The sequence below is a fragment of the Ctenopharyngodon idella genome, chromosome 21 (assembly GCF_019924925.1).
Source record: "Ctenopharyngodon idella isolate HZGC_01 chromosome 21, HZGC01, whole genome shotgun sequence".
Classification (NCBI taxonomy): Eukaryota; Metazoa; Chordata; class Actinopteri; order Cypriniformes; family Xenocyprididae; genus Ctenopharyngodon; species Ctenopharyngodon idella.
Window position 1 is genome coordinate 10,058,837 of NC_067240.1, and position 19,925 is coordinate 10,078,761.

At 36.7% G+C, this 19,925-nt stretch overlaps 1 protein-coding gene across 1 annotated transcript; it reads right to left on the reverse strand.

The window, feature by feature from the left end:
• Positions 1 to 8,376: 8,376 nt before the first annotated feature.
• Positions 8,377 to 19,849, reverse strand: lhx5 (LIM homeobox 5). Its single transcript, XM_051878848.1, has 5 exons — positions 18,517 to 19,849; positions 16,281 to 16,504; positions 13,813 to 14,090; positions 10,507 to 10,672; positions 8,377 to 9,324 (listed from the first exon to the last, which is right to left on the reverse strand). Exons 1-5 carry the CDS (start codon positions 18,687 to 18,689, stop codon positions 8,960 to 8,962), a joined length of 1,206 nt encoding a protein of 401 aa, XP_051734808.1. The 5' UTR covers positions 18,690 to 19,849; the 3' UTR covers positions 8,377 to 8,959.
• Positions 19,850 to 19,925: the final 76 nt, after the last annotated feature.

Consider the following 19,925-nt stretch of genomic DNA (forward strand, 5'->3'; position numbering starts at 1 on the left):
TACGGGTGTGGAACGACATGAGGGTGAGCATTAAATGACTGAATTTTCATTTTTGGGTGAACTAACCCTTTAAGGTTTCATGGAAATCCTTCCGTAATGTCACGTGATAATGACAGGTTTTCACAAAATGTGAATTAACGCGTTGATGTGCATGTCCATACATACACTACACTACAAATACATTATTAAATATATATCAACACCTAAATATGCAAGTATGTTTATACCTGAGGCAAGTGCAGGTTTATATAAAGTTTACATGTAGGCTAATGTTTACTGTGTTAGCACCCAAAACCTTTGTGTTAAAATTTACGTGTTTTTTTTTAAATACCAACACTAGATTTTGCATTACGCTGAGAACTAATGCATACAATAAGTGGTGAATCTTTATAATTGGCTTTAAATAATGTAATATTGTCAAAATTTGTGTCGACGTCGTTAGAATTTTACTCGTACTGAAGTAATTTACTTTTTTTTTCATTCTGCGCACCCTTCAATTTTTTTCTAAAAATATAACCCCACGTGTTATTAAATCCCTCATATATATATTATCTCATTCATACATTGTTTAAGCTGTGAAAGAAGCGAACACCGTTTCAATTTTTGAGTTTAACACTCCATGGTTAATATGGGTGACCACACGAGGGCGCAGTTGGATGATAAACAAAAGCCATTGCGGGAGGCTGTAAACATTCTTTCAAGACTTGTTTGTCTTCACCGTTATGTCACTGTAATAGGACAGTTGCTTGCATTTTTTTGTCAGCTGAAAATATGGAAAAGAACACTAGAAATCACCATTTTATGTGAATCATTCCGTGAATTTATGTGAATTTCCTCTCAGCTTAAAGGGGTCAAAGGTCATGCTTTTTGTTAAGAGGAAATCAAATGATTACAATTATTAGTGCTTTATACTTTATTTACTTGTTTTAGGTGTTTGAGCAATATTTTTCTGAAGTAGTTTTCTCAACCTGTGATTTTCCTTGTAGTAAATAAATACCTTTCTTGTATATTCCTTGTCCTCTTCAGTTTCTTTCTCGTGAGTGCTTAAATATTAATACTCTGTGTTCTGATCTGTGTGAACATACACATATGGATGAGGCAGAGAGATTCTGTACAGCTGTAGGGTGGATTGAATGATATTTCGGTGCCAATCATTTGCTAAGCAAGGTGTGTCAGAGTGCATGTGCCGCCTCTTTTGTGTTTTCTAACAAAAGCCGCCCAGCTGGCTTCCTCTGCCTTCCTTACCTTGTTCTTCCTGCTTTTATCTATTTTAGCAAATTTTAGACAATTTCCACATCTTTTGAATATTGGTTTTTCATTTACTATATGCGTGTAACATTGCTAATCTTAAAAGAGAATTGGTTAAGGGATATTTTGATAGGTTTTTAGAGAAATAGATGGAAACCAAACACAAAGATGTCCACCTTTTTATGCATATTTCACACCTTTTGAATTTTATAGGGTTTATATCTCTGCAAGTGTGTGTGTGTGTACCTGCATGTATGTTTGTGGTGTGGACGCACTAGCTTCTGTGTGTGTGTGTGTGTGTGTGTGTGTGTGTGTGTGTGTGTGAGTGAGTGAGTGTTTTATGGTCCTGGCTGATTAAGCTTGGCACTGTCAGGAGTGGGTTTGTGTGTGTAATTAATGATGTGTCTCCTGCTCTCTCCCATGGTAAAGGCTAATAGGATTTCCCAGCCCCAGGCTACAGCGAGGAGAGGCTGGGCGCATGAGGAAGTGTGCAGGAGAGGAGAGGGGAGGCCGATTGCAAGAGGTGATAGGAGAGGTGACAACGCAGGAGGTTTGAGCAGGTGGAGGTGAGAGGTTACAGAGGATTCTGGATGGTCGGGCTGCGCTTGAGAGGAGAATTTGGGCTGCTGTGGGAAAATTAGAATTTGTTAAAAGTGTAAAACCTCTGGAGAAAGAAAAATAGAAAAAAAAAATAGAAAAATGTACATTTGTACATTTGTTAGATTTAAATAATTTTTTAATATTATTTTAATGTATTAAAATATTTACAAATATTTTGAAATTTATGAATAAAATGTTTTAAAATAAAATTTATTATAGTTTATTTTTATTAAATTATTTATTGTAATTTATTTGTCTTCATTAAAGATATACAGCTAGAATTGATCAAATGTTACTAACCACATTAAACCATGTAATATTGCAATTACATGTACTATATACATTAAAAAATGTAAGTTATTGTAGTTATTTTCTAGGAAAATGTATTAAATAATTTAATTAATATAAAGTATGTTTTATATTATTTTAATGTATTAAAATATTTACAAATGTTCTGAAAATTAGAAATAGTTTATTAAACTATTTTTATAAAATTTTACTAAAATTAATTTATTTTCAGTCATCATTAAAGTTGTATACAGCTAAAATACTTTAATTTTGTTATTGTATGTGCTATATGCATTAAAATCTCAAAAATAAATTGTAGTTTTGAATAATTTTCTAGAAAAACATTAAATACAAAAAAATAGAAAAAATTTAATTTATCATTTGTTAGATTTAAATCATAATAAATTATTTTTTTAATATTTTAATGTATTAAAATATTTACAAATATTTTGAAAATTAGAAATATAATTTATTAAACATATTTTTAATTTTTTTTATTAAAATTTTGTTGTTTATTTTCAGTCAAAGTTATATACAGTAAAAATAATCAGCCATTTAAAACACTTTTGCCATTTAAAACCATTTATAAAACGGTTAGTTCCTGTCCTTGATTCTGATTGGTCAATAGCTGTGTTTTATTCACGATAAAACACAGCTATGACCGCTTCACCAAATGGTTCTGTGTATCACTACACAACATCCTCAGCAACCACTCTTAGCAACGTAAACTGTTTGTTCTCAATTGATATTGTTCATTGAAGCTTACTGTATTATGTAGAAGAGTATTGTGAGAAAGAGATCGAGTGAGCGAGTTTATTACCTGCATTCATATTTAGCATTTTCCTTCAGGTCAGTCCTATGTTCATAATAAAAAATCTGTTTAAATGTCCGATGTATTATCTTGTCCTTTTAACAGTTAAGGGATTTTCCCGTGACTGACAGCGCTAGTCAAAGCATTTGTCAGTTGCGTCTTGTTCCGTGTTCACAACAGTTCAGTCTTTTCAATGTAAGTCTTGTACCTTATTGCTTTTATAAAACACTTATAGCATTTTATATCACTATTGCATGTACTGTATGCACAGAATAGAAGAAAAAAAAACATAACCCTTAAAACAGTTCTACCGAATAGGTTGATAATGTGCAAATGGGAATTGTATTTTGAGCTGAACTAAAAATACACAAGAAAAAAAACCCTGTAATGTAATTTTCCTTCTAAAAAAGAAAATCCACAATCAATAGTTGATTGACACACATTTGCTTGAAGCAAAAACAACTTTTTAATTGTTTAGTTTCCTTCAAGTTTTCTCATATAAAACTGTATGATTATGCTTGAATGTTTGACCTTCGAAGAGTCAGAAAAGAAACGAAAAGAGTCAAAAAGAAAATGTGCCAATATAACTTATCTTTAAAGATAATGAAACGTGTGGAGGAAGGCTGAAGAGAGATAGAGTAAGCAAACCAAAGTAAGGAGGGATGCTGAGAGGCTGTGCAGTAAAAAAGACTTTCTAGGGTGTTCCTGTGCTGTGGGGATGATTGTGTGCCCGGTGGAGGGGGGCATTGTGGGATAGCATGGGACGGAGAACGGGAGGGAGAGAGGTGTGAGAGAACGAGCAGGTGATTTATAACAACAACAGAAGGCTTCTCTTCCCTCCACCACCTCCTCTTCCCTCTCACTGAAGCAAAACAGGGAAATCCATTACAAAAAGGCTTGTGTGATAATGGACTTTGCTCTGTCTGTGTGTGTGTGTGTGTGTGTGTGTGTGTGTGTAGGACCAAGACAACAGATATATTTGGGTAATAAAACTGTAAAGATTTTTTTGAGATATACAAGTGTGCCCGTGAAGCTCTTGGTCCAAGCATGGCTCCGGTCCATAAGTGTGTATACAGACACATTTTCAGTCCCCAAGCTCCTCGCCTTCTCTTCCTCACCTCCCTGAGATAAAGACCTCTATTCTACCTCGCAGAACGAGGGATGGTGCTTGCAGACTCCAGGGAGCAAACAGAGAAGGAGGAGAAGTAAATAATAGAGGGATATGGCAGGCAGTAATGGTATGGTGGTACTGAAGACCACGTTCTCCACGGCAGGAGGGGCTGCATGCGGGATGTAGCCCGGCTCAGAGTCTCCCTCTGGGGGAGGAAACGGGTTGGAAGAGCCCGTGCCTGCTCCTCTCACATTACCCCTTATGTTAAAACCAGTCAGGGGGAAAATTGGGGCCTGCGTGGTCCTCTGCAGGCCCACCTGAGCCCACTGAGACAAGGAATGGGAAAGGAGGGGGGACCTGCAAGTCTCTAAATGCATGAGTAATAAGAGTCATAACCTTGAAAACATGTTGGGCATGAAAGCAAATACATGTGAAATGCATGTTAGAATGCGATGGCCGTCAACTCCTACATATTTGTCGACTTCTAGTCATTTCTATAAATCCATTCAAAATTTAAATGTGATTATTAATTTATATTAGAAATGATGTTTTATACCTATAAAGCACGCTAAGAATTTATGCGGCAGATTTATAAGAAAAATGTTTATCCAGATACAATCTTTGTGAGTCTCATTCAGGGCCATCAACAAAATTCCAGGTCGTCCCCCCACCTGATGCTGGTCCTAGTCTCAACAGCTAAGATGTTGTTGTGGTGGTTTTGTTTTGTTTGGTTGGCTGTAAGATTGTTTTAGTTTGTTGTTTTGTTTTGTTTGGTGGTTTGTTTATGACTTTGTTTAGTGTTGTAGTGTTTTTGTTTTGTTTGGTTCTTTGGTGGTTTGTTCATGACTTTGTTTAGTGTTTTAGTGTTTTTGTTTTGTTTGGTTCTTTGGTGGTTGGTTTATCACTTTTTGTTTAGTGTTGTAGTGTTTTTGTTTGGTTCTTTGGTGGTTGGTTTATCACTTTTTGTTTAGTGTTGTAGTGTTTGTTTTGTTTGGTTCTTTGGTGGTTTGTTTAGTGACAACTTTGGTGATTTGTTTTTTGTTGGCTCTAAGATTTTTTTTTTTTTAGTTTTTGTTGTTTTGTTTAATTTGTTGAATGCTGCTCTGAAAGACTTTGTAGTACTCAATTACTTTTAACATTGAAATAAGAATTTTTTTTTTTTTCTGAGGTTAACAACATTTATAGTCTTTCTTTGTGGTTATACAAATGCACAGATTAAACAAATATTTTTTTTTAAATTAATTTTATTAAAAGTAAAAAAAGCTCATCTTCAATTACCCCTAACCATAACTACTTATTTGATTTATAAATAATGGTGAAATAATCTGCATATTCTATTACTACTTATATGAAAACTATATTGTATTCTTGTTTTATACAAGCAATGGTAAGTCTTAAAGTCCCCCTGTGGTGAAAATCAAGTTTTTAATGTTGTTTATATGTCTATGTGGTGTTTTTAATATGCTTTAAGACAAACCATGTGCGCAAATTCATAAGTCAACACACCATTGCTGAGTATTTTCTCTTTAAAACGGCAGTGAACAAACAACAGTCTCAAAAACACGGTTTGAAATCACGTCACAAACGAAATCATGTGCGATCATCAACGAGTGGATCTCTGAACTGGTTTGAGGAAGTAGAGGCGGGGCTAATTTGCATATTCATAGAAATACGTATACTAAATGAGTCAAGGGTGTAGTTACATTAAAGCTATTTTAAGATATGAAGTCATTTTGGTGATCAAATATGAGTTTTAAGGGATAAAATTGACTACAGGGGGACTTATATAAGAAATTATACCCCTCTTTGAGTACATTGAATCCTTTAAGCCTAAATACTGTAGTGCCTGTTTCTACATTTCTCTCTAGTGTCAAAACTAGGTAATTGAATTCCTACAAAATTATTATGCCCCCTATTTCCAGGTGACATTTGTCTAGACAATTGTTTTTCTTCACTAGCCCATCAGATGGCGCCTGCTTTCAGTCTGGAGGCTGCTCATGGTGCAGTGGTAAGTCACAGATGTTGCTTGTCCCGTTCTTTTGTTTTCCCCCCATTGAGAAAAGAGACCTCAGCTGTTAAAGGAGATTCTTCATTATGGCTTCAATGTTCTTTTGAAAATCATTTCCATTAAAACATTTTTTTTTTTTTTTCAAAGGAAGGTACTAAAGCGAAGGTTAAATGAAGTTGAACAACGCACAGGCTCGTCAGGCATTTCTGAGAGCTTCTCAATGACAGATCACTGTGTGGGCAAAGGCCTCTATCCAGAAGACGGGGGATGGGGGAGCGTTTTGGGTAAGGCAGATGTCTCCATGTATCGCAGGTGCATATGTTTGTTTTTAAGTATGAAGACTTAAAAATAGAGATAAGACAAAATATCCATAGTTGTTACTGATTTTGTCCTCTTTTTGTAGTCGTGACTTCCTGTTGTGCGATGTCACAAAAACTAATGGTGATGTCATGGAACGTAAGTTAATTTCAAAATTTGAATTGAAATGTCTCAAAAACTATTACTGAAAAACTACTTACTGAAACAACCAACAGTGCATTTGTACATCAGCTTCAAGAGGTTCTCAGTGCTGACTGTTTCAAACCCTAAATCATTTACATTTCATAGTCAATCTAATGTTTAGTTAACCATTCTTTGCTGTATGAGGGTCATTTTAACCCTTTAGACTTTAACATAGATTTACAGTGACTTAACATCAACTTTTTGGTTATAGAAGTTCAGTTGTTGGGGTAAAAATAGTGACCTTTGGGTTCTGTAACAGCTCCATATCAACTAAAAAAAACACTCTAAAAAAATGCTGGGTTAAATTGGGTTGTTTTAACCCAGCGGTTGGGTTAAATGTTTGCCCAACCTGCTGGGTAGTTTTATTTAACCCAACTATTGTTTAAAAATTACTATATGGCTGGGTTAAAATGAACCCAAAATATGTTGGAAATTAAAAATCAGACACATAATTACTAGTGGCAACAAAAATATTTAAAAAGTGAACATTTAATAATAAGCAATTTAATAAATGTTTATCGTTTAATTGTTATTCATTAAACTTACTAATAAATGTTCATTTACAACATACTTTGAGTTCCTTTTAAGCAAGCAATACAGTAATTTTTAAACAATAGTTGAGTTAAATAAAACTACCCAGCAGGTTGGGCAAACATTTAACCCAGTCGCTGGGTTTGTCCATTTTCAACCCACCTTGGGTTGTTTTTAAAGGTGCAATATGTAATATTTTCTGTCCGCTAGAGGCCTATTCAAAACAAAGGCTTGATGACGCCAAGTTTGAGCGTGGAATCTTGGGACATGTGGTCTTCACCTCAATGGCCGGTGGAAAATAATCGGGATATGACTCGGGTAGAAATCATGTTCATGGATGAGATTGTTAATGTTACTGTAGTATGAAGCAGAGCAGGACCGAGTGTTGTGGGAGCTGAATGAGTCTGCTGGAGCGATTGCGCAACACACGTCGCGAGCAGCAGAACTTTTATTATGCCACAGACGCCGGCGCCGCTTCCGCTTTTCCAGTCATGAGTATGAGGTAACACAGCTCTGTTTATCATATTAGATACATTTGAGTGTGTTGAAAATGTTATAACGTTACTCTGTGCGTTCGCTCGGCGGCTGCTGTGAGACACTGTTACACACTGCAGTAAGCTAGATCGATTTTAGAATATCATTAATAAATGCTGGATGGCTTGTGCTGATAAATGGCATGCAATTAATTTTAAAACGTATTGTATGATGGAGAAAATGTTGTATTACTGTTACTAAAAATAAAGCTGCATCTGATTATGCTATGTTAGCTACTTCACAAAATAGTGTTTTTCTCTGAGGCATGGTAAAGCATGGTACTCGCAAAATATATTTAGTTTTCTGTCTATAAATATATCAACCATTGTTCCCTTGTTTGTTAAAACATGTAATATATTAAAGCGTCTTTGGTGTTTTCATGGTTTCTACAAAATAAAACCGAAAACCGAGGGTAACGCGGGTATGACGCAATTGACAGGCGACTCCTCACACGTCCCGGAGCCTTGGTTAAAATTGCAATTTTCTCACGATTTACAAATAGTTGCAAACATTTGGGATGTTGTAAGTACTCAAGTGAACAAAATATATAACACCGGCCTAGTGGTTTTTGGATATTTTACTGCAAAATTCTAACATTGCACCTTTAACCCAGCATTTTTAGAGTGTAGCATGTGTTGTATTATTTGATTCAGTGAACCTGAATGTCCAATTACGTATCAAAATTAGATATGCGATTAGTGCAAAGCGTGTTTTGACAGCCATAGATTCATCAGAACACAGGTATACTGAGTGTTCATCAAAATGTTTAATGAACCAATTCATCGGTTAATGAATGAACCAAATATGTTACAAATAGACCAGTTTTAAGACAGAAAAGAAAACATTTGAACAAATTGAGCCTCAGTATCTCGGAAAAGGAAGAAACTAAAGCCAAAGTGAGGATGAAAATGGATTTACCTTTAAGTACTAGCTTACTTCTGACCATCAAATGCAGTTTGACAACTTTTGCTAATCTGTAAGTCAAAGTAGTAGAAAACCCCTTGGACGAACATCTGGTATTGTCGTAATAGAACTCAGGAAACCATAACAACGGAATCAAACCAATGTGATTGGTCAAGATGACCACTGACAATACATATCCTTGGACAGTAGAAACTAAACTGCGAGAGGGTGCTCATTTGCGCTTGATGTCTTTCCGCCTCTCAGGTTTATGGTCCAAATATTGGTTTGCTCTGGTCCATGACCAGCCAATAAGCCCTCCCTCAGAAACCTAGAGCACTAAGGTGATCATTCTGGGTAGATCGGTTAGAGTGGAATCCCCTCTGTGTCCATAGTTCAGAGTCTTATCCCAGACCACCTCTCTGTTCTACCAAACAGTGTTCTCCCCCATCTCTTGACCAGGATGGGACATGGGGCCGCTGTAACTGGTGTTGTTGGCCAGGGGGAAGGGTGGACTCGGACCCCCTGCAAAGCCACCCTCCCCCTGTGGATTGGGATGGAGAGGTCCGGTCATGCCTGGCTCAGGACTGGGGGTGTCTGCGTGGGAGATCATGTCCGTGAACCTTTGGTCGTCTGAGGGGTGGTGAGCAGAGACCGGGCCGCCCTCCAGGGCTGCTGAACCCGAGCCTAGGAGGTAAGGGGACTCGGCGGGAGACTGTGCCTGTGAGGAAGGGGGTCCGTGAGGGAAGAAATCGTAGTTGACCACTGGGCCGTAGTAATCACCTTGGTATTCTGTGGAGAGAAAAAAAAAAAAGATCATTCAGTAACTGCTTCTGATATTATATAAAAAAGATAGCTGTTGATGAGTACATGACTTGACATTTAATTAACTTTGAAGAATTAGATTGAAGAAGTAATACTGTTATTTGATACTTAATTTCATCTGTTTTTCTCATTTTCTGAGAGGATGTCAGAATAGTTTGGCTATGACCAAAAGATTAATTAAGAGCATGTAACAAAGACGATGCTTTAATGAATGAAAATACTCCAATGAGGAAAGAAGATGTAAATAAACGTGGAAATCGTAGGAGAGGCATGTTTCTTCATCTTTCCTTGCATATCCATCCTCTCGCTCAGTCATACCTTTGCGATTGGCCTATATAATTAGTGCTACAGAAAGTCATTAACATTCCTCCCCAATTCCATTATTTTTTTCCTGCAGTTGTGATACTTTAATGTGCTAATCAATCATCAAAAGACGTTTTACTATAAAGAAACGCCACTTGCTCGCTGAGTGATAGATAGTCGAATCATCAATGCCAGACCTCCAGAGATCTGTATGTCTATCCGTTCCCATGTTCGGAAAGCTTTTGCTTTGGAAATGTATGCTTTTTTTTTTAGGGATTTGAAATGTGCAATTTTCCAATTAATTCTAGAATGGTTGGTGACCTTATTCTGATTGTATGGCTTTGTCGAAAACACAGCCATGTCTCTTTGCCAAATACCAGTTAGCATCGGTATCAGATACCGGTTATGTGAGTGTGCATGTGCAAATCCGATCAAAAAGACCAAGCTGGAATGTCGCACAACAGGTAACGCACACAATTGATGGTTTTCAGGATCCTTTTAATCAGATTTCTCTGAATGCACGACTGGGACCCAATGCACAACTTTCAATGAACACCAGTGCAATCCTGTGTTATAGTAATCTTTTTTTTTTTATATTTTGCTCTGATGTTTGAGACTACAACAACAACAACAACAACAACAAGAAAACATGGCTGCTGGATTCTGTGTTAAAGCTCTAAGGAATAATGGATGATTCTGAAGCGTCTTGGTAGAGAAACTGCGTGTAAGAGTCTTTGTGCTTTCAAGGCAAGAGAAAAGCCCTGAAGTTACAGCGAACATGTTTGAGGGACAGAACATGTTATTGTGTGTAAATGTGTTTTGACAGAACATTCTTTGTTTATGTACCTCCATAGTAACTGTATCCTCCTGGGCCCATTATGTCAGGGTCCTCTAGTCTTCCTCCAAGTGGCCTCATTCTTCGAGGTCCTCTGAAGAAAGCGTGTCGTCGAGCACCGAGAGCGCTGAGCTGCTTCATCCTACGTTCTTTAGACCGCCGATTTTGAAACCACACCTACAAGGCAAAGCCACAATTATAAAATGCGTAATTACCTCACAGAGGTACGTGATCTTCCTCACATAATTGTACATTGCACATTCCTCTGATTATCCACTTAGAAAATGGTTAACATTTAAGAAAAAAATTTGTCCAGGTGACTTGATGGAGCATTGTGAGTTATCATACCATGTACAACAACTAAACTGGATGTTTACATTCATCATGACTTGTCTTATGTTGGACTTTCTTTGTTCTGTGAAACATAAAGAAAGATATTCCATACAGATTTGTCCATACAATGAAAGTCAATGGGGTCCAAACAACTAAACAATTTGACTTTTGTTGTTTAGACAAATACATTTTTTGAACAATTTCTTTTGTCATCTGCAGAAGAATGAATGTGGTACTACAGATATTTCCATTTTGAGTGAACTGTACCTTTAACGGTTATATTTTTTCCAGCCATTGCAGAAGGAAAACAAGACTCTACATACAGAGACTAAAAGACAGTTATGTACTAGCAACAATCCTTTTGATTTAATGGCATTAGCAACACATCTGCTTGAAGAAACACATAAACAACTTAATGATTTAAATGAACACTGTGAAAATATTTTGGATTAACATTGACCAGTAACATTTGCTAAGCTTTGAAAAGTCAATATATAAATAATAATGTGACCAAATGAACCGAATACCAAAGAGGATGAATGAAGAAGTTAGCTTCTGTATTATGACCATGATGATTTCAAAGATATCAGCAGAACGGGCACGCATAGACAAATATTCTCTAGTTTTCATGTTTTAGCCTATAGCTCAACCTATTAATGAAAGAACCAACCAACACATGATAATTGATCCGGCCCAACTTGTTAAATAAGTTTTGTCAGACCTAAAATGCTACTGAACTGCAATGCAATAGATTCCCAAGATTTATATTCCTGTGAAAATTAATATGCTGTGATGATTTCACCGGCCCCTCATCATTGTGCACGCTCGCACATCATTTCTGAGACGCTGCGGTGCTGACAACTATCGTTTGATCACGGTGCCGCCAGCTCATTACAAATAGACTTGATATAACAGTGTGTGACAGATACAATATCAGACTCATCACTGTCGAACATTGTTTCAATCTTTTAGTAAAACCAAAGCAATCTGATGTACCACTGTGCTGGTGGAACTCAAATATTACCTTTTAGTCTAAAGAATCACAACCATATGCTTCAACAAACACCATGAGGGCCGTTTTTCACACTGTTGTCATATAAACTGCTTGCTCAGGAACAAAGAGTAGAGAATGATATGAAAATGTCTGGCATAAGGTGACATTGTTATGCATGATGGTTCAATGTAACACATTCATGCCTGAATCTGCATTGCCACTGCATAATATATGCTAACAACAGTTAGTCTGCTCTGGAGGCACAATCCTGCCATGTACGAAAGAGAAAAAGGTAGAGAGACTATATTGAGAGTGTGTTAGAGAGACAAAACATGTTCTCTACCTAAAACCACTTAAGCATTCCTCTCCATGCTCAGCAAAGGCAACACCTGCTTATTGAGAACAATCGGCTAACTGTTTGGTACATTTTTATGGAAATGTTTTGCCTCCTCCTGAGTGAGCGTTGCTTAGGGATTACACACACATGCTGCTGAACCGGCATGGCTCCGGAGGGCTCCCTGCGCAGAGCGCAATCCACATTTAACACATAACAAATGAACAGGGACGTGTGGCAAAGGCCGTCTCCATTTTGGCTCTGAAACAAAGCACTGAGCCTTGCTGGGATTCAGAGAGGGTTGCGATTTCTTGATGATGACAGTGACACATGAAGATGAGCTGTGTGCTTGAGTGGATAACTTTAGTCATCAGAGATCAAGAATCAAGTTCCTTTCACTGTACTAAACCGGTGGTAATCAAACAAAGGTGCAGGTATTTTTATATGGACCTGGCAATGTGCTCTTTTCCTTATTGTTAATAAATCCATGCTCTGTATTTTCTTTAAATTTATAATCATCACGTCATCCTTTCCACAGATCTCCTAAATTGTAATCGATATTTTTAGAATATATCTAAATATGTTTCAGGACTAAATACTTTTGACATGTTTCACTGAAAAATTATGGAAAACTCTTTCGCACTAATGGTGTTGATCTTTACTTGGACTTTAGCATAGCTGTGTTTGTCAAACAACACCTCTCCAATTAAATTTCACCTCATACATTTATAAACAAAGTTCTTAAATTTAGTAAGAATGGTTTGCTGTAATTGCTGTCAGAAGAGCTTTTGTTTCAGTCTTTTTTTTTTTTTTTTTTTTCTCAGCAGGAACTAACAAGCCTATCAGGTAGCTGACATTATCTTGCTTTTTTTGATCACGGCCTACTACCTGATATAAATCCATTAACGATTTTAATTAACTGTTTTACAACTGTGAAAATTCTGGCCTATAATTGTATTTTTGTCATATTTTAAGCCTACACTACAAATATGACAAACCAATTATTAACATATAGATCTTATTTACTGTTATACTATTAATAGGTGTACAATATAAATTATTAACTGTTATACTATTAATAAGTGTACAATTGTATAAAATAAACTCAGACATGCAATCATCATCCTGCACTTCCAGGAGAAGTTTAAAGTGTCCTCACTTTAAAGTGTCCTGAAATGTTGTTTCAATTTATTATATATTTTGTATGGTTTGTCAGTGAGATATGACCTTTAAAATTGTCAAACCATGACTTTGTACAGTATTACTGATTACTGAAAACTTTGTAGAAATATCAGCATTATTATTTTTATTTTGTATAAATGTTCTTATAGTGTCATGACCTTGAGCTCTAGGTCAGTATGGCTAAATACTGTTATTATTTATTTTTTTATTTTTTTATTTAAAGCACAGCCATATCCTAACCATATCCCAGTAGTTCTCAATCCCGATGGGGTGCGAGAAACTGGATTGAGAACAACTGCCATTTCCTAACCTAACACATGTTGTTATTTTAATTTAGCTCGAGGTGACACATACATACTAGTGATAGAATGTTTAAAATCTTAAAGAAATGTACTTATAAACTTACTTTTCAGAATGTATAGGGTCCCCATATCGTGAAATGTCCTAAATAAATAAATCCAAGTGTATTCTTACCTGTATGACTCGCATGTTGAGGCCTGTCTCCTGCGCGAGCTGCTCGCGGATGTGTCGCGTGGGCTTCGGCGTAGCCACGAACGCGGCTTTCAGAGTCTCGAGCTGTTTGGCCTTGATGGTGGTGCGCGGGCCCCGTCGCTTTGTGCACGAGTTTTGCTCCTCGTTCTCGTTGTTGTTAGTGTCCTTATCTGAAGATGTGGAATTGTCCGTCTCCTTCGTGTCGTCCTGGATCGGATCCGGAAGATCAGGCGATAAACTCCGGTCCGTACACGATGACACTTAAGTATGTTAAAGGACCAATGAGGGACATATTAGACTCATTGCGATTTTTTTACCCCAATGATCACTATAATATACGCTCACTATCCTCTTGAGATAACAATAGAAGTTGTAAATAATAGCCTAATATGAAAGTAGGAATATTACATCGTTCTTATAATGTGATTTGTGAACATCTGAATCAGCATGTTATTTTGTTTTATTTGATATAGAACGTCAATTTAACACATTAAAAAAAACTACAAATATCATGGCTGTCCAGACATGCGGGGTTGTAGGCCTAGGCCTACTTTCTGGACACAGAGAGATTACGCAAAATGGCCTTAATTTGATTTATGTATAAAGTTTTTAGTTTATTATTAATGTGTATTAGGCCTATATATAGGTTATATAACCTATATAAATGTTTGGTTAATGTTACGTTAAAACTGAATGTGCGCTTCACGCAAGACCATCAAATATTGAGGCCTTCAGAAAAAAGAAATGAAACAAAGAAAACAAGCAGAGGTCTACACGTGAATCACTTCTGCAAAATATCGGAGGAATTAAGTCTGGTGGTCTCTTGGGACAGGCTGCTGTGCTTGATAACGGCTTGTCATTGTCTGAGGAACGGGGATATACGACTACAGACGTTTATCTGACAAGAACGCATGGACTGAGGAGAATGAGTTATGGACACTTCTCCATAGGTGGACAATAACAAACCAAAACAGTCCTCAACTTGCAATGGAAAAAAAAAATGGATTGACTGAATCATTTTTTGCGGACATGGACTGAAATCATATTAACTAGGCCTGCTCGATTTCTACTTTTATTTACCTTTTGTTTCAAAAAATCTAAAATAAGCTATTCTAAAAAAGTAAACGCCAACATAATTTTGCCCAAATATAACACGATATTTGCAACATAATAACCGGTCAGATTTATTATCCTTGTAGTGGCCTTGGATTGATGTATTTATATCTTACAAATATGCATTAAGTCATTCAAAATAAGGATTAGTGTAAAAATAGCACGCCACCAATTTCAAAAGACCATTTGCTGCATTAATGAATCTGAGTGTTGTACGTCCCTTTTAAATCGACTGGACGAAGCACTCAGTCGCTGTTAAATTAATTGGACTAGCACTGACCCACAAGTGGAGGCGATAATAATGTCATCTGTGTGTTGGGAAACAAACAGCCTGTCCGTGATTCTGAACACTCGTGAGCATCACAGTCATGGGGACGCGAGTAAATAGTGAACTAACACACCTCTGAATTGGGCTGCTCGTTTTCTTTCAATGGATTTTACATTTGAATACAGCACACGGGCTCTGTTAATGTGCATTTACATCTTAGAAACAATAGAAAGATACGTAGAGTACGTTAGAAAATATATACTAACTAGACGACAAACAAACACACAAATTTAAATGTTAATAAAAATTTAAATTTTAATGGAAAACGAATGCAACAGTTTCGCCTTAAGAAATGGGCCAAATAAATAAAGTCTACAATTTTACAAAAAAAAAAAAAAAAAAAGACAATGAATAATGTCATGTGGTGTAACCATCACGTAAAATATTTGTAAATATTGTTCTTGGACACATGTTCGCTATTTTCATATAGGCTATAGGTAATTAATTTTTTAACTTTTTAAAACTTGAAATTCATATTTGTAATGACCTTGACATAGTTATTAGGGTCTAAAGGTGTCCTCTCAGTTTTCACATCACATGACAACAAAATGGCTTCCTCCATAATGGTTATGCCATATTGACATTGATAGCTACTATTAATCGTTGTTTTTTTTTGTTTGTTTGTTTTTTAAGTAACTGCTTAACTGAATTTTTTTTTTTTTTTTTTTAAGAAGAAATAATAATAATAATAATAATAGAAAAAATGCTACTTAAACCAAACTTTTCTTTCAGATAATTTTCTTACACCACCTCGACATTTTTACTTTAACCCCAACAAAAATATCTAAATTATTAGTTGAAACTGAAACTGTTTAAATTAATCAAGTCATTTACATGAATTGCCATTTTAATGCAATTTGAATAACCAGATCCGGATATAAAAAAAGAGCGACACGTCATAATTCAAACAACTGAGTCAGACTCTTTCAGAGAGATGGAAATGTTCTCTCTCTCTTTCTCTCTCTCAGACACACACACACACATATGCAGCTCTATTCGTCTCTCTCACCTGAGTTTAAATTGACCTCTTTGATAGCGCTCGCGCTCAGGTAGTCCTCTTTACACACAAATTTGTTTTCGTCGATGACGTAGAGCTCCTCGCCCGTGGACAGCTGTTTGTTGCACACCATGCACGTGAAACAGTTCAGATGGAACACCTTGCTGCGCGCTCTTCGCACGAGGTCGCTGGGCGAAATTCCCTGCAAGCAGCCCGCACATTTCGTACCAAAACGTCTGCAAGGAGACATACAGAAGGAAAAAACTAAACAATATTTTAAAAGAAAAGAATTGCCGTAGCATATTAAACCTAATGATCAGCACAAAAAGATTATGTAATGGACATTAATGATCTTGTACTCCAGTAGCTACTACACACTGTGCCAATAATTGTTTATTTATTTTGAGACTCCACCGGGAGCTTTTTAATGACCTTACTGCAACTTATTTGACAATCCAAGAAACTGTTTAAGTATAATTGTGCATTATGTGTAATATTGTCTATGTGCGTTTTGTGAATTGAACTGTCATATGCGATTAAAATAACAGATAACGCACTATTTCATTCATTGTATCGGCTATAAATGGCATAGTAAATTGAAAATTATGTTATAAAATAATAATATAAAATATTACTATTCACTATGCTTAATTTCAAGTCACTGCTGTGCATAGAATTATCTATATTTTTATTCAGCGTTTTAATAAACCATGCCATCAACTCTGAATATTTCTACAGGAATTTGGCAGTAGGCTTAAAATAAAGTCGCTTTAGCTTTAGATGAAGTGATATTATGGGATTAGGCAAGATGACAAAGCCAAATTGTATATATTAGGAAAGATTATTTCCTTAGCATGAGTGTGTTGTTATTAAAATGAAAGCGAGACAACAGGGTATTTATTTACACATCTACAAATATATAACCTGATTTTCTTTTATTTATTCATTCAGCCTATAAAATGAGAGATAATCCGCCAATTACATGTTGCTTGTTCTTTTCTGAATTGTTAATCTGCGCCTACGCCGTTTTCATCGAAAAGGAGGCAGAAATAATATAGCCTAGAGAACGTGCAGTTTGTTCAATTCATATTTCAATGACAACGAGACGGGAAAGACCAGGTATACAGGCCGGTCGAGCGCACTACTCCCTTCTGTTTCTCCCCTCGGGTTTATTTTAACACTAATGCACTAAATCTTCTCCCATTTGTTATGGTATCGAGTCGCTCTCGCGCTTTTCAAATGCATCTCTCCCAGTGAAAGGCCATAACACTACTTACACAACAAATGGACGCATTACGGGTGATTACTGTTTCGCCCCACTAATGGCTCCACATTCAAGCGCCGAGCTGGATGGGCCCCATAGAACGTGATGGTCAAGGCCGTTTGGGATAACAATGGCACATATGAAAGCTTAAACACTGGATGACATTAAATAGCTCAGGGAAATGTAAACTAGAAGAAACCTGACAGAACTCATTTAGCGATATTAATGACTAATAAAAATAAACAAGCGGCCTGTTCTGAGAAAACAACATCATTATAGGTATATGCAACACAGGTGTTTTGAAACTCCTAATCTTTTAAGAATTTAGTGTTTATTTTATTATACGATTTAATTCACGTTTGGTTAACTGTTTATAATTTGTCAACGAGGCGAATGATATATTAATAGGCTACGTTAATATTAATTAGACCGTTTCATGATTATTAACAAAATATTTAAATAACCATGGCTATTTTTACTACAATTTTGAGGGTATTTGAATTTAAATGACTCATATACCTCCTATATATATTTTTTTAAATTATATATTTCGAATTTTCGTTTAGCCTATATTTCTGGATAAATATATAAAACGTTTTGTTTTATGAGTATTCAAATGAAAGCTCCATCAAATGCATAATAATAATGCGCAAAATAATGACGTCTTATCGCGCACAGATAGCTATTTTTCTCCACAATCATGATGTGCACAAATGTCTTCAAGAGGAATTCTCACGTCGAAAGCGTGTGAATACAATAAGCAATGAATGGCTCATCAATCAAAAGCTATTAATGAACGACGGAGGATCAAAGGTTTAACAGTACATTACACATTTTAGGCAGGTTAATCCACAAATTGAGACTCATCCACATAAGAGGAAAACACGGGTAGGTAAATCCTACATGACACATTCTTCAAATGAGGATTAGTCCAGAAGTTTGACGAGGGGAGGCAGCCCAAATGCAAGCAGCTGCAGATCTTACCTGAAAAAGTCAATTTTGCAATAGAGCTTTCCATCCCTTGAGAAACATTTTTCGGTCAGGTTGCAGTTACACTCGCAGCACTGGACACACTTGGCGTGCCATGCACGGTCGAGAACATTTAAGAGGAACCGATCCAGAATGGGCCTCTCGCAGCCCGCGCAGTGCACCATCATTCCGCCCTGGAGGGGACCGAGAGCCGACCTTCCCAAACGGGCACCGCGCCTCGGATTGGGGCCACACGAATCGGTGCGGAGCAACGTCTTGGCTTCTTGGAGAGGGAGGCAACAGCAGAGCAAATGTTCCGTCTTGAGAAAGAGTCTCCACCACCACGCCTAGAGGTAAACACTCCCGACGTGATTGTTATGCATCATACCTGTCGGCATCCAGAAATCCACTGAATCAAAAATACATAAATATATTCGTTGCAGAGTGTTTGTTAACAAAAAGGCTTCTCCAAGTTTTCCTTTTGTTTTTGTTTTTGGGTTCTTGATCCACCTGCTTGTGTCCACTCACCTCACCGACACTTTTTACATCACTCTGTTCCAGTTCGCGGGAGCCTCTCGCATCCGTATTCAGATTTGATGACGTTTTTTCTTGTACTTACGCCGCGGTGGCCAATCACGGACAAGTTGCCATGGCAACGGGTTTAAATATTGGCACTCTCAGACTGCCTCCGAAGGTCTACCTTATAGGTTTGGTAAAACGTCTATAAAGGCTGATGGTAGTAAAGCTAATTATTTCATCGACGTGCTGTTTTTTTTTTCTTTTCTTTTTTTCTTTTTCAACCGAATTTGCAACTTGGACTCTATACCGCTGAAATCAGAAAAAAGTGCACGTGTGTATTTAGTTAGACTCCTTGCGTTTTGGCCTCACTAGACCTGGATCCTGGACAGCGCATTTGGACTGGAAGACAATGTTCGATTTCTTTATAGACTTTTGAGATTAATTTTAAGACATTTTTTTTTTTCTGTGTAATAAATGCAGGATTTGAGAGTGAAAATCTAGTGGCAATGGTAATAAAGAAATGGTTGGAAACGTCGATAAATAGCTATGTAGACATTGCTATTTAAGTTTGCACGACTTTTGCATGATGTCTAAAGAAAATAAGTGTAGAAAATCCAAATAGCCATCACTGCGTCTTAATTCTGAAGGAGTGATCTGTGCGCGCGGTGGGGGATCCCGTTCTTTTCTCATGCATAAAGCTATTTACAGGGAAATGCACTGGATTAAGATACTGGCTCGCATCAATAGCGAGTACCGGATCGCCCAGCAGTTTGACAAAGTAGCCACAAATCGAAGGGATTTTAAATATTTACCCAGGTAATCATTTTGTTAGCTGTGGAAATGCAAACATTACACTCTAGTTTATTCTGGTGAATTAGAGACTGCATTTCAAATCTTTTAGCAGC

What these genes read in the sequence shown, in the direction of transcription:
- lhx5 (XM_051878848.1), bottom strand. Translation starts at nt 18,689, where the DNA reads ATGATGGTGCACTGCGCGGGCTGCGAGAGGCCCATTCTGGATCGGTTC. An exon ending in TCAACATGCGAGTCATACAG is followed by an intron (nt 10,673 to 13,812) that starts GTAAGAATACAC and finishes TTTGCCTTGTAG; the next exon opens with GTGTGGTTTCAAAATCGGCG. An exon ending in AGGATACAGTTACTATGGAG is followed by an intron (nt 9,325 to 10,506) that starts GTACATAAACAA and finishes TTCTCTCCACAG; the next exon opens with AATACCAAGGTGATTACTAC.